This window comes from Protomyctophum bolini (genome assembly GCF_963924005.1).
Source record: "Protomyctophum bolini genome assembly, chromosome: 2".
Lineage (NCBI taxonomy): Eukaryota > Metazoa > Chordata > Actinopteri > Myctophiformes > Myctophidae > Protomyctophum > Protomyctophum bolini.
In genome coordinates this window covers 10,576,669-10,600,704 of record NC_137863.1, presented here as the reverse complement: position 1 = coordinate 10,600,704, position 24,036 = coordinate 10,576,669, and the positions used below count along the sequence as shown (strand labels likewise).

Here is a 24,036-nt window from a genome sequence, read left to right as displayed (position 1 = left end):
CAAGACCAAGATAAGACTTTCCATTTTTTATGAGATGGATCCAACATTTATTGCATTGTCTGTGTGTGTCCAAAGTCATTGGAATTGACCTGCAGGTCAAATATTAATTGGAATGAACAGAACTAAAAGTTTAAGCCCAAAGACACCATATATTTTCAAAGTTACTTTAGCTTAAGATGTTAAGAGAAGTTGCCTGACATTCTAAAAAACACATTCACATGCAATTAAAAAAATTAAAGAGGAAGCAAAAAACAAAAATGGCAGCCAAATAAACATTTTAGCTCCACGTCAGAGACCGTGAGAGACGGTATCGGTGGAAGTGTCGGGCAGAATCATCCATCCATTTTTTCGACCAATCACAACACATGTTTCTTTCACGGTGAATGTAAACGGATTTGTAAAGCGTCAACGTCATTTCCTTGAGCTGTACACAATCCCACAACTTCCGTCCCCAAAAAAAGATACCCTCTACTACAGTGTAGGTCTTGCCCAGCATGCTGAAGGACAAGGATTTTCAACTGAGTCCAGTGAGGTGACTCATGACTCTGTACGACAAACTGTTCAAAGTTTATGGCAAATGATAGAAACTAATATAACAACTTCTCTGTTAGACTTCTCTATGCGTACAGAAAAAAAGGTCAGCTCCATATATGGAGATCTAAGGATTTGAGGTTTGAGGTCAGATGTAGAGTTGCTGGACAATATTTATGACATCAGGGATCTCCATCATCCCTGATGATGTCACATGTCACGTGCTCCATCCCTGACGATGTCACGTGCACTCTCACCCCGACCAACCAACCTATCAACACACACACTGACGGGAAATGCACGATTCCATAGTTAACTGTGACCTTTGGTCGCAATAAAATGTGATCTTAAATGGTCTTTTAAAAATTCTAAGCCACCCTAAATAAACTTGCTTTAGACATCATGACAGTCAGCTAATGTAGGCCTGCCTACTGGCCTAGCCTATTTTAAGTACAATATCACTGGTTCTCAAAGTGGGTGCCGTGACCAGGGGTTCAGCAGAATACTTTGATAATATTTGGAATTTATCAATGTTACTTCATTTTAACCACTTTGCAAGATGGAGTAAGATGGACCACCAAACTAGCCTGGCTGGCTTATTAGCCAGGCTACCACCAAACCTCCTTGCCAAAAATAGCTGAACTACAAGCCCACAAGTCACAGCGTCGTGAGCTTAGATCTGCTATTTTTGTCAATGTTCCCCCCAGAATAGGGATGCTGGGGTTCAAGTGGTTAATGTCAATGAAGTTATTTTCAATCTGTCAGTTTTCCTCATGACACATACTGTACCTTATACATTACTTACATAGCATAATATGACATAACTGTAATGTTTTATTATAAAGTAGAGAGAGAGAGAGAGAGAGAGAGACACACACACACGCACACACACACACACACACACACACACACACACACACACACGCGCACACACACGCACACACACACACACACACACACACACACACACACACACATTTGAATTCTTTTATTTGGATCTGCACAAGTGGCGTATACAGAATAGACCCAAACACTGGTCAGAATAAGGTTATACATTATATGGTCCAACCAAGCTGCTGCACGCACACACACACACACACACACACACACACACACACACACACACACACACACACTGTTACAGATGATAGCTTAACCGTGGCTGTCTGTTTGGAGGCGTGGTGAATGGGCGGTGGCAGCAACATACTGACCGCCCCGTGGGTGTGTTTAAGGCAAATAGCCCAGGCTGTGCATCCACCTGCTAGCGCGGAGCGGAGCATGCTTCTCCTCTACAGTCAAGAGCGCCTAACTTTCAAGAGTGACATTCGCTGCGAGGTTGGACCCCGTACCACAATAAGGAATACATTACATTTTAGGAGCTGCAATTCTGGACATGCCACAGTGTACTGGCACTCGCTCTTGCAAAAGACGAAACCAGCACATTTGCTTTCAACTTTACCTTGCTACATGACTGACAACTGTGGGTCAGTAGGCTATGATAAAGACACGCTGCTGCGCTCAGGTGTAGAAGACCGTCCAGAAACGGCACCCGGAATTTATTCATTTCAACCCAGAGACGAAGGGCAACAATCTGATTGGAATTTCTTTTTTGACTCATTGATTTATAAGGAGGAGTCTGAAGTTAATTTCGGATATCTGAAACAAGCAGGTAGGTCAGTGTTGTTGCTTGATGGCATTTGCTTAATGAATGATGTAGCCTAGACTATTTGACCTTTTTTTATTTAATGCATAGCCAAATAGCCTATTTAATTCAATGTAAGTAGGCCTAAAGGCACTTATGCATTTTCATTTTGTGTGACAAAATCAAAGCTAGCAAATCGACTAGATATAGCCTAATCACACCATTATTTAAACAAAGTAAGAAGCAAAAAGCAATAGCTAAGCTTATTAATATTATAAATATTTTACTTTAGGCTATATTTTAGTTATTTTACTGACATTTTTCATTCTTGATATTTGATATAATTATTCTAGCCTATCCCATGCGCATATAAGTTTTTGCAGTAGGCTATATCTTTATAGCCTATAATCCACCTATAGCATGGCCTTGTGTCTCTGGTATTGATACACGCCCGCTTCCATGTAGTTTTATTTAATTTAATGTTTTTGCTTTGTTGGCGACTCACATAATATGTGAGTCGCCAATTATACGCGCCCTTGATGGGGTAAAAGTTAGTCTATAACTTGTTCACAATTCTAGCCAGTTGATTGGAACCTTCAATCGTATTTAGTGATGTGAAATCATCTGAAATGTAGCCTATAATAAGTTGTAATTATTCCTCTGAACGCTTGTCAGACAAGAACGGCCGCGTGTAGGCTATGCCGAGCCGCAAATGATTCCCGATGGAATATACGCCACCGAGCAGATCTATACAGGCTCGGGAAGAGAACGTTATAGTGGCTTCACTGGTTTGAGGTAATGGTGGATTTTATAGTCTAAGGCTACACATTTGGATTATTCCATACGTCCAAAACAAGAAGTATTGCTGACATGAAGAACTCATGATGGATGATTCATGACAAATACCGAGAAAATTGTCCAGGTTTTGCTTTGGAAGGGATTTAACTTTTGTACTTTTCTTCTTCACCTTTAAGCCATAATATGACTGGAAGTAAGAACGTTATGAAAGTTACTTAGATAGATGTGCCTTGAAATTAATTCCCATTATATTCAGAAATTATGCACACAGCCTGCACAGACAAAAAAAACCTTTCACTTTTGTGAAATTGGCCTGACAGAGAATAGGCTTTGTCAGAAAAAAATTGAAAAGTTCAAACAGCTTATGCTCTTAAACTCTCTCAAACTGAGTTTCTGATTAGATTTGGGCTCACGGCCCACCTCCCACCTCAAGTCAGTGTTTGGTGTGAATGAATTGAAGGGTCTTGTGACATGATGTCCTGTGTAGAGCAATTACACTGTCGGCATGCATTTTGGGATACTGTTCTGAAAACACAGTAATGGATGACCCCCCCCAATGTCACAAGTCACAGTCACTACTGTTCGTGGCAGTGTTGGTCATTCATTAATTGGGAGGGAAATATGATGGTATTGGGCAACACCCCAAAATCAATTATTTTTTTCTTAAAGATTTATTTTTGGGTTTTATGCCTTTATTCATAGCACAGTAGACTGACAGGAAATGGGGAAAGAGAGGGGGACTGGGGGAGTGACGCGCAGCAAAGGTCGTCAGGATCGGGATTCGAACGCACGACTTGCTGTCAGGCTGACATTGCACAGCCTAGGGTACTGTCACGCTGGCGGCGCCCAGGCCTTCAAAATCACTTCTGAGGAGGAAGAGAAGAGAATGTCAAAGATGAAGAGAGATGTTAGCCAAGTGTTCCTCGTGATGGCTCTATGAAACTATTTGCAGATTAGTGTGCCTGATCATTGGTTAATTCAATATGTGGAGATCACTGACTCAGTGTTGTCCTGCGGAAGACTTGTGTACTTTGTTCACAGTCAGCATTTGAGGCTTTCATACAGTGCATGACAGTTTGATGAACACTGGTTACACTTTTATAACCGGTAGGACTTGTTCTAGTTTCCTTTTAAATCCTCCCGGTCATTATTTTCTCAGGGAAGAAATTACCTCAGTAACAACCTTTTTTTTCTGTCTGTACCTGGTAAGTGCAAACAACCTGCTATTAGGTGAACTTATAATTACAGAGTAAGACACGAACACTGTCATGAAGTAGGAATGTGTGTTGTTTGTCGGCAGAAGAAGAGACGAAAGGCTACTATCATTTACCACAAACACAAGCAACAACCGTAAAGAAATCCTCCCATCAACATGTTCATCTCTAATTGTCTGTCTCTCTTTTTCTCTCTCTCTCCCTCCTTCCCTGTCTTTCTAACTCTAACAAGATATGCACGCGCGCGCGCGCACACACACACACACACACACACACACACACACACACACACACACACACACACACACATACATACAGACAAATATAATATCTGCCAACTGGAATTGTTTACTAAGCAGAAAATGTTGGATTCAATCCAGCGAGACTCTGTGGTCTACTTTTCCTTGATCTGGGTGTAATCCTCCCACAGCTGTGTTGTGCCGCTTCAGAGAAAGGAGGACCCCCTTGAGGACCGATCTCTCTCTGTAATGCCCACAAATCCTCTTGACCCAATATGACATTCATGGTATGGGTCACCCATACCATGACCACTCATATTCACCATTGTCATGTTCCTATGGACAAATGAAAAGCCATCTCTTTAGAATCATTTGTTATTGTCAGCATTCAGCCTGCCTAAGATCTGGATGTGCGTGTCTCACGCTGTTGTTTTATCTGTTGGATTCTTCTCACTGCCCTGCCTATGTCTGTCTGTCTGGCTGTCCCCTTGTTGTTCCTCCAGTTTCTGTGCTGCTGGAGGTTGGTTGACCACTGACCATGCAGCTGGCCGGTGTGTGGATGGCCTACGCCCTCCTGGCCATGTCCAGTATGGCCCTAGGGACCACAGTGATTACCAACAATGTCCATGACCCCTTGGCTGCACCCAGAGTCTTCATCCCATTCAAAGGTAAGCTTTACATCATGTCTGAACACTTGACTGTTGTGATTTTGTTTGATTTGATGTTTGTGGTTGAAATTTCCCTGGGTTTTTGATGTGATGCTGCTTGCTGCTGTCATCTCTCTGTGCAAAGTGATATTGCACTGTGTGTGTGTGTGTGTGTGTGTGTGTGTGTGTGTGTGTGTGTGTGTGTGTGTGTGTGTCAGCGAGGTGTGTGTGTGCGCGCGCGTGCGTGCGCGCGATCTACATGCGTCCCTATTCTTTCATCCCTCTTCTCATATGGTTTTGAACTGCTGTGAAATAGTTCTCTCTGATAATGTCTTCATGTGATGAAGTCACCTTGTCTATTGTTTCTTACAATGTGTTTGGCTGATGACATGGCAATTAGGCAATTGTAGCGATTGCGGCTTTTGTTAATGTGACAAAGGTTTAGGAGAGGAGGAACTTAAAGCATTACCAGACTCTCATGTTACACCGCAGACACCCCCCCCCCACACACACACACACACCTCGCTGAAACCTCTCGGCAGAGTAGTAATGCCCTCCAGATGCTTTCACTTGGATGTATTGTATGAGTAATTAAAAACATAAACAAATACTGCACAAAAGCAAATTCTGAATTTAACAAAGACAACAGCAGTGTTTCAATAGGCAGTTTCCTATGCCCTTTAAAGCCATATGGTTATTTTTTAATCATCTTTATATCGTAATCCCTGAAGTGGAGCGTCAAAGAGAGACAACACAACAGGGAGCACGTAATAACAATCTAGTCATTATGTGGGTAAGCTCCGTTAACACAAATGTGTATAGGGGCTTTGTTTGTGCTTTTTGAGCGGCCTATGATTAGGTGAGAGGGTATTTGGGGTGCTGAGCGAGACAGAGCGTATTATCAAGAGCAAATTGCCAGGATCAGCCACGCAGAGAGCGGTCCCCAAGGCCTATTCCACTTGAAGATCAAGCTTGTGATTACCAGCCAGAGAAAGGCGAAGGGACTGAACAGCCACACTATTTGCTTTCCATTTCCCAGGGCTCCGCGACACACGTTGACTTAATTAAGTGGACTTGTACAGTTCATTGTTGAAGGCATTTTCAGTGTCTTTAATCAAGTTGGATTTAATACACCACTGCACACATATCCAGAGCTCAGCAATAATTTCATACCCCCCCCCCCACCCCTCCCCTTGTTTTTCTTCAAATTGTGAATTGTGAAAGTGCCTTCACTTTGCCGCTGTTTTTGAAGAAGGAACAGCGCTTTTCAAATAATCTGAATCGCATTTCTGGGAGCAGACTTATTGCATGTGATTGTATGAGGTGCTTCATTGACTGGCTGAATTGCTCTGAAGCATCTGTGAGAAGAAAAAAAAAAGGTGTTGGACAGCAATATTCTCTAGCTGACAAACGGGGTGGAAAAAGCAAAGACGCTGTTGCTTACCAGTCTGTTTTCTCCTCTAGTCAATATGAATTTCACAGTCTGCTGGTGCTGCGTCTCTCAAAGGAATGTAACCCCCCACGCTGCGCGCACACACACACACACACACACACACACACACACACACACACACACACACACACACACACACAAACTCAATATTATGACTCTCTCCTTAATTGCTTTTTTTGAGAGGCCTGTCTCTCACCTTGACCAGCCTGCACCAATTCCCCTACTTCATCATGACATGTTAACTCTTTACTTGAGATGTCAGGTCACCTTTGACCACAAATATAAATTTTGTGGACCTGGATATGTGGTTTGGACAAACATATGCAGAAGTGTTTTATTTATTTTCATTGCTTAGACACACACCGCATGCACACACGCACGCACGTCGCACACACACACACACACACACACACACACACACACACACACACACACACACACACACACACACACACGCACACACTGAGTTCTGAGACCGTCCATCAGATCAATTTGTAGTTATATCAGCTTATATCAGTCACTAAATTGCAGTATCTATTTATTTGTGTTGACTGGGACTAATCAAAACTGATTAGCTCTAGTATATGGGTTTTAGGAACATGACCTCATCAGGTTAAGAGGCCCCCGCTTACCTATTAAAACAGGTGGAGTAAATCACCAGACATTATTAATTTGTTAATTCATGTCTGTATGCCCCCTGTATCGTGTCTCCTTGAATTGTACAAAGAGGAACACAAAGTCTATCCAAATTAGTTGCCAATTAATTCACACCACAGAAGCAGGCAGTTTCCTTATGCAGCGTCTTTGTTAAAACACATCATTCAAGTAGGCCTACTTTACTCTTCAGTGTGAGATGAAGAAGAGCCTTGAACGTTAGACTTTGTTTAGTCTTATCATACCCTACTGCACTGAATTCCTTTTTGACATAGGACAGAGGTGATAAAATCCAACCTGTCTGTCTTAGTTTCGGAGTGCAATCAATTCTGGTTGACCCCCTTTAATAAACGAGCAACCTGAGTGTTGTATAGCTATAGTAGGGGGAAGCTAGCTGCCATAGATAATCAATTTGACTTTTTAGGGGGTAGTTGAGACAAGACCATCAATCCCCAAGAGAGTTATGTTTCTTTCTCTGCCGCCATCATGTCAAATAGTTAAATAGCTTAGTAGAATCACACTAGTTTGAGCTTGGTCCACAATGGTCAACGCCATTATTAGTTCAGTGATTCCATTTCAGGGCAGTTCTATTGGTAGTTGGGGTCAACCACTGAATTGACAAGCATAACAAAACTGTGAGAAAATAGCCTACAGCCAGTCCGCATGCCACACATAAAAGTTACAGATTTATGTGTAGGTTTATCAGCTCACTCTTTTTACATCACAGTGTGACATTATCCCTAGAGAATGACATTAATCAGATTCCAATCTAAATCCATGCTTAAGGCTGTCTTCTCAGGCCACACAACACATAACCTGGCTTCAACTGGACTACCAACCATGTCTAAACAAACATTAATTTCTCCCAATAAAACAGAGAAAATCATTTTGCTATATAATGCAATATTAAAGAAAGACCTCTATGTCTCAAAGCAGTGGTCGGGGGACCCATAGAGATCATTGAGGGGTTTCCATGGGGTCCCCAGCTAAATTAGTTAATATACGTAGCATATAGCCTATAATTTGCTATTTGAAAATAATCTAATCTAATCTACAAGCTCTCATAGCGTCGCAATGATCTGCTATTAATATAAGGTGTAAAGTGAGGGGAGCTCTTATCATCATACATCGGGGGGATCCGTGGTCAAATACATACTATTTTGGGGGTCCTTGACATGGAAAAGCTTGAGAACCACTGTCATAAAGGCCACTACTGTAATGTATTTGTTTACAGGGAAAGTGTGAAGTAAAAGCCATCAGTGCCATTCCAGGGATCTTTACAGGGGTTTTTCTTCCCAGTCTGCTTGGATAAACAGAGAGCCGGTAAACATTAGTTAAGAATAAACAGCGGCACAGGGTCAAAAGTCTCCATGATTGTACATTTTCACTTTGAAGAGTCCTGCTGGTGGATGAGGAATAGAGCCACGTCTTGCATGCAGCCCAGAGGCCCCAGGGGAGTTATCTCTCCTGCACAGTAAAACCGTCAGTGTTTAACTCGGAGAGTTCAAAAATGGACCTGTAAGCGTCTGAGAGTCTAATCAGCACTCAGGATTTCACCATGTACAGTATAAACACGCAGCACATCTCTCTGATCCTTTTCTCTACCGGGATTAATAATGACATTTGACTAGTTATGGAATGGTGGCATATTTATTGATGCAAAGGAAAGCCTTTCAAATGCCATATGATATTACAACTACCGCCCTCAACTGCCACCAACTCACCTACACCGTCTCCTCTGAGGTAAACACTACATAGGGTAGGGTGATGTGACTTCAAATCAATATCATGATCATTGCAAGCATATAGCGTCCATTTTTGTTAGAGAGATAGAGATAGAGATATACTTTATTAGTCTCCCGAGGAAGAAATGTGTCTTAGACAAAGGGCCCGCATGCAAGCGTAGCCCTAGTCCATGTCGCCACAAAGTATAAAATAGTGATTAACCCATTCTGACCTGAGATCAGATTCATACGAGGTTTCCACTGGACACACACTGGTCTGATGAACCCATTCTGACCTGAGATCAGATTCTAAAAATGTCAGTCGTTCTTCGATTTTTCAAAAATAGCAGACCTACAAGCTCGTAGCGCGCCACTCGGTGGCGCGCTATGAGCTTGTAGATCTGCTATTTTTCAATAGCTAAAGCATAACATAGTGCTAACACCAAAACGTGTTCCCGGTCAGAATGGGTTAAGTTGTTAATCAGACTTTTGTGTCAATTCATCGATAAGAATATATAAAACACCTGTGTCTCGATTATTTGGTTATAAGTCGGTTTTTGGTTCTAATTATCTAATAATCGGTTTGATAAAGCAGACTACAGCAGCAGGGGTAGCTGGAATGTGGGTCAAATTGCCCACAAGAGACAAGAATACTGCAGTGGTGATGCAGGTTTCAATAAGAGAAAGTGGATCTGTCCTGTCATTCATTGACATTTTTCATCTGTGGACGCCCTCTGACACCGGGGCTCCACCGGGCGCGTCGCCTCTCCGTCACAGAATGTTCCCTTTTTAATCAATGAAGTTTTTTGACGCATGCGACGGAGACGCAACGCGCCCGGTGGAGCCCCGATGTTACCCATCCATCCATCCATCTGACAGCAAGCTCTTATTTTTACTCCTCAGTCAAGTCTTTGTTCTATTTTGGGTGTGTGTGTGTGTGTGTGTGTGCGCGTGTGTCTCGTTGAGGGGGGGGGATCTCCCCTTCGTGGTTAAATGCCCAGCATTCTGGAATGAATCTGCGTGTCCTCAATGTGCTGTAGAGTTACTATCATTATCATGTGTTTTATCTTATTTCAATGTCCAGCAACAACTCCAGTGGATTAAACCTGAAACCGTGACAAAAAGCAGTTTGCTTAGGAGCTATATAAAAAACTAACAATATTTGCTATCTGTGGCTCATCCTGCTAACTGGAAATCTTCTCACCATTTCTAGTGAATGTTTAAACTGCTTTTAGTACAGTTCACATGGTACATTCTCTTATTGTTATTCTCTAATATGGCTCAAGTTTTAATAGCTACAAACTAAATAGAATTGCATTGAGGATCCACCTCCTGAAGATGAATATAAAGGTGATCGCTGCAAATATGTCTTATTTGCATGATAACGTCAAGCATATGGACACTCTTTAAAGGTCGGGTCAGGCGTTGGGTGTTAAATGTTGCTGCATGTGCGCCCGCTGTTTACATACCGCACAGGTGGACGGCTGATTCCGATGTTGTGCACCTGCGTGAGAGGAAATAACTCCATGCCAGGATGTGGCAGTATAGTCTGCAGGAAACAAAATCTAAACAAACGGAGCATTTTCACGCTATTTCTCTGAAAACTGTTTGTGGTCTTGTAGCTACAGTACAGTATGTGCTTGGGAGAGAAATTGAGAATTGGGAACATGGTATTAGCTCTTTAAGTTGAACACACGCCCTGCATTGGGCAGGGTTTTAGTGTCGTATAGTGTGTTGTTCGATTGCTGATGTTTGTGCGTCTCTCAAACACAGTCAGACACACACACACACACACACACACACACACACACACACACACACACACACACTCTCATGCTTTCTGCCGCTCGGCTCTTGACATTATGGCAGTCTCTCTTTTGCTCTTGCTCTCTCTCAAGCATAGAGACACACACACACACACACACACACACACACACGTTATCGATGAGCAACGCTGATTGTACTTGAGGGTCGGGTGAGTGACTCATGCAGACACTGTGTGTATACACCAAGCATTCTATAACCCATTCTCGACCACAGCCGCTTATCGACAGACCGATGGCCAGATGTCGGCTTGGTGTGTACCAGCCTTAACACGGCAACATTCTTGGACCACATGTAAAAGCCAAAACACCTCGCTCTGCCCCAGTAGCCTTTGCGTCAATGTTTGGCTGCAATCTGTAGATACTGCTTGTGAGGGCTCAGATGATATATTCCTGTGGCGTCAATATAATGACTGACAAAGCAGTGGAAACCACTGTTGCTGTGGCCACATCCCAGACCTCAGCTTCTCCCCACATTGCGGTTCGGCTAAAGTTATATTTAGTGTGAAACTCTCCTCTCCCCAATAGTCACACAGAACTCATTTGTGCATGTGGCTAACCATTGAATAAAGGCAGTGGGTGGTGGTGGAGGAGATTGAAATCCAAATGCAGCCGGTCCTACCCAGCTTGCATTTCGGTGTAGTTTTGGAGATGTGATATTGCCTATAACAGCCTTATTTTATCAGTAAAGAAGGGGGTAGAGGTGGGGTGGGGATATAATATATCGTCTTGGTGGTAAAGTAAATAGTAGAATAGAAGGAAGTAGGCTACATATTATTAACCATGGGAACCTGTGAGGTCCAGTCTAAACCCAGTGCTCGAGATACCATGCTAATCCTTCAGTGAACTTGTATGAGTCCCTCCACTTTGTAATGTGCCTAGATTCAGAACTCCAGGGTAGTATTTGGAAAGATTATGTCCATAGGTTTAGTGAATAATATGCATGCTTAAAGGCTTTTCCCTCTTTTATTTCTTTGGGACAATAAAGGCACTGAACCTAAATTAACTGTGTGTGTGTGTGTGTGTGTGTGTGGGTGTGGGTGTGTGTGTGTGTGGGGGGGGTGTGTGTGGTTGGGTGGGAGCACGACAGCAGTGTGTGAGTGGCACATGCAAACAGTAGCTCCCTGGCTTAGTAATTAACCCAAACTATTTGTTAATTTGTTAGCCCTCTGCACGACGTCGAAGGCAGGCCAAGAAACCATGCAGGGTATTTTAATGGAAAGCAGCAAGAGGACCTGCCCACCTCTTTCCTTGTTAGACATAAGTATGATTGCTGCATACTGTATACGTACATACCGTAGGATGTACCTGGTTTAGAGGATAGCCATTACATTACACAGCCAAGACATTATGCCTTCTGCATAATGTCTTGTGCCATATGGCTACAAAGTTGCAATATACCATATCCTGCCTGGGTGGTCTTTGTGGTCCATTTAAAAACAGCAGAATGGTTTTCCTCTGGACTATCTTTCTCTTGCATCTGGACAAAAATAGCTGCATCTAAATATCCATTGCTTACTTACTTACTTATTTACCCCTATTACCCCTTCTGGGGCTTAGGCCGTCGACAAGAGTTCTCCAAGCATCTCGATCCTGAGCCAACACTTCCAGCTGTCCCCAAGTGTGGCCCATATTTTTTGCATCTGCCTCCAAGTCTCTGCGCCAGGTGTTCCGTGGCCGACCTCTCTTTCTTTTCCCTTGGGGGTTCCACTTGAGGGACTGCCTTGTGGTGTTTGAGGCTGGTTTACGGAGAGTATGGCCTATCCATCTCCAACGCCTTTTGAGGATCTCTTCCTCTGCAGGTTTTTGGTTGGTGCGTTCACTGCATTGCCACAGCTCTTTGTTGCTGATGGTGTTTGGCCAGCGGATCTGGAGGATTCGACGCAGACAGGTGTTGATCCATTGCTACCGTGCTCATTATTTTTGTTGCAGAAACTCGAATCGTGTGTTATCAAGTAAACGGTTCTCCAGGGGCGCAGCAGATTCAGGCCAAATCCCAACTGCGCTCTGCAAGGTCCTTAAACTTCCCCTGTACAGGGATTATTCTCGCTGGGGGAAACTGAAGGTGACAGAGTGTCTTCTAAATATAGCCTATAACCAGTCTTTTTGAATGCTCGATTTCCTGGTGCGGTTCTTCGTATCTTTGCCCTCTCCTACTCACTTCCTACTCCCACCGTGAAAAAGGGAAGGCCAATGAACGCAAAGGGAGTGGCATGTTTGGGATTCCTGGCATGGCACTGCTACTCTCTTTTAGCCCATTCTGAACGGGAACCCATTTCTGTGTTAGCATCATGTTATGCTTTAGCTATTGAAAAATAGCAGATCTACAAGCTCATAGCGCGCCACCGAGTGGCGCGCTACGAACTTGTAGGTCTGCTATTTTTTTTAAATCGAAGAACGACTGACATTTTTTTAATCTGATCTCAGGTCAGAATGGGTTAATCAGACCAGTGTGTGTCCAGTGGAAACCTCGTATGAATCTGATCTCAGGTCAGAATGGGTTAGTATCCAGAGGGAAGAGGCGAGTGTTTCATGTATGGACGGTGTCGCCTCTTTGGTCTGGGTTTCACCTGCTGAACATCCTCCTGAGTCCAGTTACTTGCTCTGTGTTCTCCAGTATCTCCAAGTGTAACGGAGAACTTCTCCCAAAACAGTGGCTCTCACTATGGTGGTCTATCCAGCTCCTCTTTCGCAGACATGTTGTTGCATCTGTTGCTCACAGCTCCCTTCCCCTTCCCTTCCCTTCCTTTCCTCACACTGGAAAATACTAGATCGTCCAGATACTGTGAATCATCTTTTCCCTGCCTGCTGCTGGAGCTGGTTCTGGTCCTGTGTGGTTTTATTTCAGGAACGATACTCATCTGTGGGTTTCCCCCCGAATATACTGTATATAGAAAACGTGACAACCTGAATCACAGCAACTAAAAACCGGAAGATTTTCAACTGAGCCAATGCAAGTTATTGAGGTCCTCAAGGTCTAATTAGAACAGAGCTTTTGCAGGGTAAGTGATTGCATAAAGTGTCAAACTTAATGTCATAATTCATTGTCTACTCCTGCAATCAATACAGCTGCCACAAAATACTTTGTGCACTGTCATGCAAGGTGGAAACTGTCATTCACAGGAGTCTTCAAGCTTCACCTGTCAAGCTTAAACCTTCAAGCTCTGGCCTTTTTTTACTAGGTGGCGCAATTAGGACCTCCTGTGGGATTTGGTGCCTTTTCTCATCAGTAAAAAAAAAACAGGGCATTAGTGGGGACTGGATAAACAGGTTGGAGACTCAGACTGGCTTTGTCTCTGTGTTGCCGCTTGCTTGAAGCACTGTGGTGTATTTTGTAGCCGTCTTGTTGCCAACGCAACATATTAAGGTGTCAGGTATAATAATGACACAGAGAGATTAGATCCAAGGATTCACCCTATATGTGTGACTTTTTAGATTAGGATATTGTGTGTGCGTGCGTGTGTGCGTCACGATCCGTGCCCTTTCTGTATTTCTGTTGTGTTTTCTAGTGTTCCTTGTTCCTAGTTTTGGTTAGTGTTTTACTCATAGAGTTATAAAGGATAGTGGGCAGACTGCCCCGCCCGGCCCCTGCAATTCATTTCGATGGAAGTTGCTCAGTGACGTTTTGAAGCACCCGGAAGAACGCTCCACTTCCACATTTTTTCTATTCGGACACCAAAATTTGGTGTCCAAAATGTGGAAGTGCTCAATGTTAAATGTTAAACCCCAGCTGCACTGGGTTTTCTCGTGCTAAATGCACAGGCTTGCCTGCAGTCCCAGCTCTGACCAGTAGGGCCGAGCTCTTCACCGTTGGCCAGGCCTTCTGAGCGATATAGCTGAGGGAGTTGCGCCATTGAGGGGTCAGAATACAGTGCTTGAGCGAGTTCATGCAGCCCTGGAGTGTGACAAGCTAGACAGTTGACTGAAGACAGTCAGCTGTCTTCACCGATGTCCCGCCTGTCTTCCCTGAACCGACGTCCCTCCTGTGTCCTCGTTGGCTGTATTGGAATGGGTGCGTGATAGGCCTCCAGAGTCCGATCATTGAAAGAAAAAGAAAAAAAGAAAACCTGTAAGAAACGTTGCAAGATTTATTATTTCTTTCTCCCCATTTATACTTGCCCAGCTTGGCTGGCAATGTTAATGTCATGAACATACTGTATAGTGAAATGAGGAATAACTTCTGGCTGCATAGATATAATTCTAACATGCATGGAAACACAAGCTTAGCTACATACATGTACTGGTCCCCAAAGGGGTCATATGTGGAGGCAGTCAAGGGCAGCTCAACATCATTTCTCAGCCTCTGTCAGTGGGAGATCCAGTTGCGTGTATGTATGTCTCTGTGCTGAGAGATACAGTGTCTCCATGCTAACACCAAATATAGTGTGCTCAATGAAAGACACCAGTCCCCAAAATGCCATTAAAATTATATGAATGGCTATTATACTATAATACTATTGAATTTGAGACTAGTATGTGCATAAAGTGAGTGGCAAAGTGAGTGGCAATTTTGGTGAGTGAGTTTAACTCCATTTAACGAAGTTTAATGCAATCAGATCTTTAGATGTATAGGCTGTCAAGGCCAGAACGTATTTTTTGTCAGTAGGGCGTTCCCACATCCACATTCACACTTCCAGGTATGATGAAGATGAATGAATTATGTGCCTTTTTTCCATTATGCCATATGCCATTATGACGTTTATTGTTCGGCTACTTTTAATTGTAATTTATGTTGTTTGTCTGCAACAGTTCTTAACACGCTGCCTGTCTTGGCCAGGACACTCTTGTACATTATATATTATATTTTAAATGTTTCAATTGATTCCCAGTACACGTGTACAAGTGAATGTCACAAGAAACCAACTTGTTGCTTTTGAACTCCTCCAGTTTGCTGTTACATCACTTGGTGAATATATGGGTCATGAAATCGGCAGAGAGAACGGTTAGACTTAAACATCTGTGTTCTATTCAGTCTGACAGTTGAAATTAAAGTTCAGTGGCTAACTTTCAGTTTTCTATATCAATATGTGAATATTCTGCTACAATACTGAACCTGAAACCTGCTTATTGAGAGAGACACAGGGGAGTGGAGCCTCTGGATTCAGATTTAAGGTTGCCGACACAGCTATAAGATTTCACTGAGTGACTTTGTAGATTTTAAAACTGAATTATATTGTTCTATTGTGAATGAATAACTACGTATCTCTATGTAATAGACAAAAAAGTTTGAGGGATATAATTCAGGTTAAAAATCAGCAAATCGGGTGACCTTTAAACAGTCTATTCTGCATGTTTCATCTCTCCTTTCCACTGTGGCCAGTGCTTGCGGTCTTGACATGATGCTATTCCACTGCAGTAAGCTGTTTGTTAAGGCCCACTGTGATAAGTGTGGCCCACAAGAGCACTCATGCAGAATAATTCATTCACTTTGATGCCTTTGTAATGCAGTGTTTTTTAAATGCTGATTGGGAGCTCCTCCTCTTCGTTGCTGGAGAGTAGGTGTTAAATGCCGTGTGTGGAGATGGACTCTCATCCACATCCCATTGTAGCCTGGCCGGTGACATCCCTACAGGAGATGGACTCTCATCCACATCCCATTGTGGGCTGGCCGGTGACATCCCTACAGGCCGCGTTTTTTTGGTTAATGACCCATCCTTTCAGGCGCCCTCCTGCGGCGGCGGTGGTGCCTCCTTTTTATTGGCGAGAGAAAAAAGAGGGGACACTGGCATGCAAACCCCGTTGTTGTTGTTTAGTGTCGCCCACACACTCTTATCCCTGTGAAGGTCCCCTAGCTGCAGGGGCGTTTGTGTAGGTTTGCCTCTTATTCACAGAAGTTCATTCACATTCTGGGAGACCCGGGGGTGGCCGTCAAACTGGCATCGGGCCTTTTCTTTTTCCTTTTGGTCGCTGAATGCACCGCACGGCGCACGGCATCCCACTGGCCTTTCTCTGCGCCGGGCTATAGATTCCTCTCAGTCCAGGACCCACACAACTTCGCCCTGGAGCCGCAAAAGGTTAGACATCGGTTTAGAATGGAGGTGAAAAATTAGAGCTTTGGATGGAGCGAAAATGAATGCCACGAGGAGACTGTTTACATCCTCCCACCCTGGCTGGCACGGCGCCCGGTCAACAGAGGACTGTGTATTGTAATGTGAAAGCTTGGTGGATTATGAGTGTCGGGGGAGATGTTTTTAAAACAGTTTTGATAATGCTCCCATGTTGAACACTTTGTTACCCTGTAGAGTTCTTAGCCCCTAGCAGGAGGTACATTCTCCTGCTCTTGTGAGCCTTCTCGTAACTAGATGTCCATGCACTCGAGCTGATCAAAAGCCTCTTCTATTGTTTTGCAAATCCTGATACTCCTGGGGGGGTTGGAGAGTGATGTGCGTTAAGTCAGTTTGACTCCTTAACTTATCTGCTTGTTTTCCCGCTTAGCCCCTCAATGGGGGTTAATGAATACTTTATTGCCACTTTACTGTAAGGATCTTAGTGACCATATTTGATTTCCCCTCCAGGGACGTCCCATGGCGTTTCCCAGAGTTTCATAGCAGCCTGCTTTGCATTTCCTTTCGAGAGAAGACAAACGGGCATAGAGTCCAAGAACTGCTCTGAGAGTTGGAGGGGGGGTTGGAGGGAGGGAGAGAGAGAGAGAGAGAGAAGTTCGGCTAAGATTTCATGCCTGCTTTTTTGCTCTCAGTGTCCAGGTCCAGGTCCACAGTCTCTCTCATGGGCTACATTGCAGATCGGATTCCACTTGCCAAATATTTGACACGTTTATGTTTTATCTTCCAGGATGTAAATAAAAGACAGGCTGTGTAGGTTGCAGCATGAGGGATTGTGTGGCATAAAGTGTGGTGGGTTTGTGTGGAATGTATTTTCCAGGGCACAGTGCTGCTGGGGGCAGCGCACATTTCACCAAGCCTCGTCAGGAACGTCAGACTACAGTCTCCGTCCAAATTCTGTCACTTTCCTGGTCTTCACTGGTGTGTATTTTGGCCATCCTCCATGCATTTGTCACTAGTGAGGTTGTATTTCTCCTCCTTATGAACAAAACTACTCCACCTCCCCTTGTGCTTTTACACCAAAAGCTGACTGATGCCGTCGTCCTTCTTTGTAATATTTCCCTTTCTCTGCACTGTTGCTGATAAAACAACAACACATATCACACAACATCTGTCAGTCAAAGTTACAAGCATTTTCTATTTTAATTCCCACATTAAGTCGGCTAAACCTTCCCTTTTTCTGCCACGGTGCATGTGGGGAGTGTGGCTATGCAGGGGAGGATTCCATGGGGTCTCAGGGCCCACATTCTGTCCCTGATGTGAGCGATTACTTTTTAATGGGGTCCCTCTCAGCAGAAAGAAGGCCCAGCGAGTGGAACCAACCAGAGGGAATATTTTAAGAGTGGCAAAAAAGATCAATGGCAAATAAGCTGCTCTTCCTGTTTTCTTAACTGTGGAAGCTGCGTTGAGTAAAGGTAATTGATCGGAACTAATTAGCTGTGTGGAGATAAACGATGCTGAGGCGAGATGCGGCACTCCTAATGACACACACGGGGATGGAATGCACTGTGGAATTAGTTCTTCAACATCCCTGTTGAGGCAGCAAGCGAAACTTAAAACGAACGTCATGTGTTTGTGTTTGTCAGATAATCTCCATGGCACTTTGGGACTTGCCGCCCAAGCTAGTACGTGTGGAAATTGTTATTGAATCAACAGAATTTCCAGCCAAATAATTTATGTCATTACTTTTTTTCCAAATGTACCTCCCTCCCTAAATGTTCCACTGGAAATAAAAAGTGCTTTTGAAGGAATGCTGCCAAGAGTTCACTGAACTGCACCACCAGCTTGCAACCGAGTGTGTCAGGTCATACACCTGTTACTTGTGGATGTGTCCACAGTTCTACCATCTTTGGTCACTGACTGGTGTCATAATAAGCGGTTAAGGGAGTTCTGACTTCTGAGATTGGACAGAGTAGTTGGAAGTGCCCTGTTGCCTGCCAAGTTGAACCAAATTCCCCTGCCAGATGGCATTGCCAGGGATGCCAAACACATGTCTCAGTGTGCCCTATAAACTGGAAAAAAGAATTGCCTCTGATTAAACAAAGCATTGGCCCAAACTGTGTTTTCCCTCAGAGGTAACTTTATTATAGTTACTTCTTATAGAGTGCCTGTTTAAAATACAGGCGTGTCCTGTCTTCTGTTTGGTGTTCACTTTTATGGTATTTCATGGAATCATTTTCAAACAACCTCTGTGTATAAATCAAGCAATCTCAGCAAAAAAAAAGTTAAAAGAAAAACTGGAGGTTAGTGGATCATTACAAATAACTTGGCTGTTATTCACATGGAAGACATAAGTACACATGCAGTGGGCAGACATTTTAGCACTTTCCTCAGTGCCCATTATGGGGGAAAATGTTTCACGGCCAAGGTGTGTTTTTAAGGCAAAGGTAACATGGGAAGCTGTTTTATTATGTTTCTGTCATTAATGTTTTCACAGTTGCAGTCATTCTCAACTCACGTAGCACAATGAAACCACCGTTCTCCCTCCCAGCTACGTACTGTACTTGAATTACCTGCCAATAGTTGCCTCCTGAGATGTGCGATAGTCAGAGAAATTCACTTTCACCTTTTAGTTTGAGGGCAAGTTTGAACTCAGCTTTGAAAAGAGCTGTCGTGACCCCAGACAATCACTTGCAACACCTGATAGTTTGCCTGTCATAGAGTTTCATCTCTTTTTACTCTCCTATATTACATAAGCCAGTAATTGTTGGTGAGAAGCATGGGGCCGGCAGCACTGTGCTCAACAATGCAATAGATCATCTCCTGCCCTTATTAAATGCATGTTGATTCTCCCATGCGTATAATCACTCTTTCTTCTCAGTGATCTATCTCCAGTAACGGTTGTTGCAGAGGAATAGCATTTCATGAAATGTTTTAATTTCTTTCATATTCTCCATAAGAGGGCAAGGCTGTGAAGCTGTCCGTGTGCACTGTGTGCAGTGATGCCTACATTTCAAGTATACAGCAATAGGGATATTCAGGAGATTAGACCCTGTTACCTTTATTGTTTGACTTATACTTACGTAGTTAGACTTATACTTATATTTTATACTGTAGATCTGCTATTTCCGGTGCACAACAACCACACACAACAAAGAAAATCAGGCTTTTATGAATGGAAGTGCTACTGTTGCTGTTCAGATTCAGCGGAACTTGACACGGAAGCCTCAGCTCCCACTTCATCCCTCACATGCTTGTTAGGAAATAAAAAGGTTCTTGGGGTTGATTGTGGCATACATCATGTGTAAAAATGAGTCCTTGCTGGTAATGTATCACTGTCAGCCATGCTGTTATGTGCGATGAATGGATATCCCAGACTTCTCTCTCTCGCCTTTCAGGTAAACCAATTGGAAAAACACCTGCCACTATCAAAGCTGGATATTATCAGAGCTCAGGAAATCTTGTGTAATGTATAGAATAAATCCTATATGGAAACATGCCTCAAGATAATAGTTGTGATAAAAAACATACATTACATAGTTGCTTACCTGCATTAAATCATTGCTGGTAGAGGCTGGTGCATAATACGACACATAAAATGGATAATATACAGTACTTGTTTCCTGGTAATGTACTGCAGTTAATCTCACTTTGTTTTCACTGCTGATGCACTGCAATTAATCACATTGTTCCCAAATATTTTCTTCTCTGTGTAATGCCTCTGGCTGGGTTTCAAGCCATACATGAATCCAATGAATACTCTCCCTTCTCAAGATTGACTTGCCTGGAGAGGTCAGATTAGTATCTTGCATAATTGCTGCATCAATTAACATGTTTATGGAGAAGGAAGAGGTATAAGAAAAGAGTGAGAGGAAAAATGGTATAGAATGTGAGCGAGAGAGGTATAGTATTATAGCATTGAGTAGTGGGAGTGCTATAGAATATGAGAGGTATAGTATTATAGTATATTGAGTAGTGGGAGATAGAATGAGAGAGGGAGAGCATATTGTATAGAGAGACAGAGAGAGTGGAAAGAAAATACGGGCACATCCGCTGTCCGCTGTCTAAATCAGATAAAACATCTAATCAGATTAACATTTCACTGAGGGAGTGCTAAGAGACATCTTTATCGTGATCTAAGTGCAGAAAGTGGAAGATGTGAGATAAAGTACAACTGTATGTGCTTCTAATCCTGTGCAGATCTACATGAGTTAACAACACCCTTAACACTTAGCGTCCCTATTCTGGGCTTCTGAGAAAATCGGAAAACATTCTGCAATCAATGTTGATCTACAAGCTACACGCTTGTGTGAGCTTGTATATACTCACTGAAGTGGTTCATTATAGATATGAGACAAGGACCTCCAGGAATTATTTTCGACTGAAATAAAACTATTATACTTTTGAGAATTAATAGACAATGCCAGTGAATCTATAATATAGTTTCTAAATGATTCATTCGTAATTCACAAAGTGCGTGATAATCACCACTGGTAAGCACCACGCTTATTGAGAATGATCTCAGTATTATCAGCATTGCTTTCGTTTATCGGACGGCATTGACTTGCATGAACAGGGCCAACAATAACATACCAACATTAACTGCTTACCCACTGGAGTTGGGTTTTGCTCTATTTAGCACAGTATGAAGAATCCATTAATCTCTGTCTTCAAACCAGGGGGACTCTCCGTCATGGCTTTCATGCCCAGTTGATGGTTAATTGCCAGGTGCTGGAGTGTGAAAATGAGGGGAAACCCTGCTCTGGAACATGCTGACTCTTTTATTCAATTTTCAATGGAGACTGAGATTTTCACAGAGCAGTTCTTAGGTGCTTCAAAGCAGGAGAAGCAGGATTTCAGGAGTTTTTTGAAATGCGTCCCTTCCCTGCTCCTAGTCTTACATTTTCTTATATCCTGTTCCTATATCCCTCCTTATTCAATCTTTGTTTATATCTCTCCATGGGTACACCTATAAACTCTGTCACTACAAACATGTGTGTCTGTGTTGTATAGTGCAGGGACTGAGCGAGTGCCACCTGATTGAGAACTCTTGGTCAGCCCTTGATCGCTTCCTGTCCAAAGGTTTCATACCCTCTTTACCATCGAAAAGCTCACTCTGAACAAAAGCTGCATTTTAGCCACTTCCGAATCTAATACTTCCGACCTCGCCCTTATAGCTCATTACCAACAGCCAGGAACTGCTCAGGAGGTGGACTGCAAGGTCATAGACGAGGATATCCTGCCTGTCTGTCAAACGTCACAGAACTTGTCAGATGTGACTTGCCGTTGCAGATCTCAACCCAAGCAGAGAGCGCCTGGCTGGTCATTAAAATCCTGAGGGGAGGCAGAGTCTTCATGTCACTGAACCACATGTATTTTTCCTCAGCTGTCAATCTGTCTGTTGGTCTGCCACTATGTGCGGATGTTACCGCAGGCACGAGTTGAGTCGAGAGAGACAGGCATCCTCTGGAGGTTAACGAGGTGGAGCCATATCTGTGGCATGCAGCTGATGACGGAGGTGAGGGAAGAGGTGGGGGTGTAGGAGGCAGTCTGCTTTTTATCTAGATTTTAGTAAGACCCACTCAGGCCTGCATGTGTCCAAATGATGACTCTGCCAGGGGTCATGCTAAGACCACCGAATGGCTTCAGAGAAGTTTGAGTCAATTATTAAAGATTCCCTTTACCCAGACAGAATGCTGAAGGATTTAGATGGTTTGAAGTGGATGGACAGCAATTTAGGCTGTTGATGTAGTGTGTCACACTAGCTTTTTTCTTTTCTTTTTTGCAGCTGCAATATATAAATGCCAAGAAAAAAAGTCCTTCCCTTATGTAATATAATTAGACATTTCTCTGGATATTTGCGGTAGCAAGTTTGTAACCTTCCTCTCCTACTGAGAGTGCAGAATGAGGAGGCTTTCTGTGTTGTATACACTGACATGTTTTCATCTACTCTACTGCCAGCACCAAGTTGTACCCTGCTGTGTCTTGCTGTCATGCCAGTCCCAAAAGTTATAAATGACAGTGGATTTGTGGGCCTTTCATGGGTTTATAGAGTGGAACTCCTTTGTGAGTTTACAAGCGTTCTGGGGTCAAAGCAAGGCTATCATACACTAGGAAGAGTTATGGATGTTCAAGATATGTGTGAAATGCGAGTGGGTTCTTGAGATGATAAAAGGAATTCAGGAAGATGTATTATACCACTCTGAAAAAAAGAAAAGGAAAAAAAAGAATGGATTAGTGGGGGTGATTAGTTGGGGTGATTCTCTCCAATCAGGAGGAGGAACGTGCAGGAAGATGGATACGAGCTTTTCTTTTGCACCTGGTCTTAGTGCCACAGTACTGAAAAGCAACGGTACTGAACTCTAAGTGCACTCGGTTTGGCTGGGATATTGCAGCTCATGACAGATCCTGAGGTTGCCCCATTAGCTGAGATAAGGCAGGCCGGGATACAGGGGCTCAGATCAATGAGTCATAATGGGGAGTTTGAGGGGCTTTGGTTGCAGCCAGTGCCAGATTTGAGCAGAGCGGGATGCTTACAGTCGTGGCTTAACCCATTCTGACCTGAGATCAGATTCATACGAGGTTTCCACGGGACACACACTGGTCTGATCAACCCATTCTGACCTGAGATCAGATTCTAAAAATGTCAGTCGTTCTTCGAATTTTTCAAAAATAGCAGACCTACAAGCTCGTATCGCGCCACTCGGTGGCGCGATATGAGCTTGTAGATCTGCTATTTTTCAATAGCTAAAGCATAACATGATGCTAACACCAAAATGGGTGCCCGGTCAGAATGGGTTAACTGCACCTCAAATCTGCGTGATCCTTCGGCCTCTTCCCACCAGCCTGCATCTGGAAGGTTCCTCGCAGAAAAACACACTGGGATTTTCTCTGGGATTTCCTTCTGATTCTATGTCAAATATACCAGGAATAATGGGACGGGGCGCCTGTGTATTCACCCGCCAGTTCCTGCCATGCCATAGAAGTGAATGTATTTAATAACTCAACGTGGTTTGGGTTTATTACCATTTATGGATCCAGATTTATTGTGGAATGCAGCGATTATATCTGAGGCTTGACCTCCTCATTTAGCCGTGCTCTGAAGTAGTCCTTCAGGAGTAAATGTCAAAATGAAATGGAAACCTGACCCGAGTTGAGAATAGGTATTATTTTCTATTTGTTTTCACACAGCTGATGCACAGGCTTAACATGTTTATTGGAATAATTTCAGTGAAAATATGTTAAACGGGAGAGAAGAGGTTTTTGACTTGGTTACATAGTTTTTACTTAGTTACTGCTTACGTTAATA

General features: G+C 43.3%; 1 protein-coding gene across 4 annotated transcripts in view; it reads left to right on the top strand.

Annotated features, from left to right (window-relative positions):
* Positions 1-1,835: 1,835 nt before the first annotated feature.
* The window catches only part of sema3fb (sema domain, immunoglobulin domain (Ig), short basic domain, secreted, (semaphorin) 3Fb), a 67,618-nt gene continuing 45,417 nt past the window's right edge, over positions 1,836-24,036 (top strand). For all 4 annotated transcript variants that reach the window (XM_080792634.1, XM_080792633.1, XM_080792632.1 and 1 more), the window contains exons 1-2: positions 1,836-2,200; positions 4,928-5,092. In XM_080792634.1, coding sequence (XP_080648760.1) covers positions 4,963-5,092 — 130 coding nt within the window. In that variant the 5' untranslated portion in view covers positions 1,836-2,200; positions 4,928-4,962. The remainder of the gene's footprint in view (positions 2,201-4,927; positions 5,093-24,036) is intronic.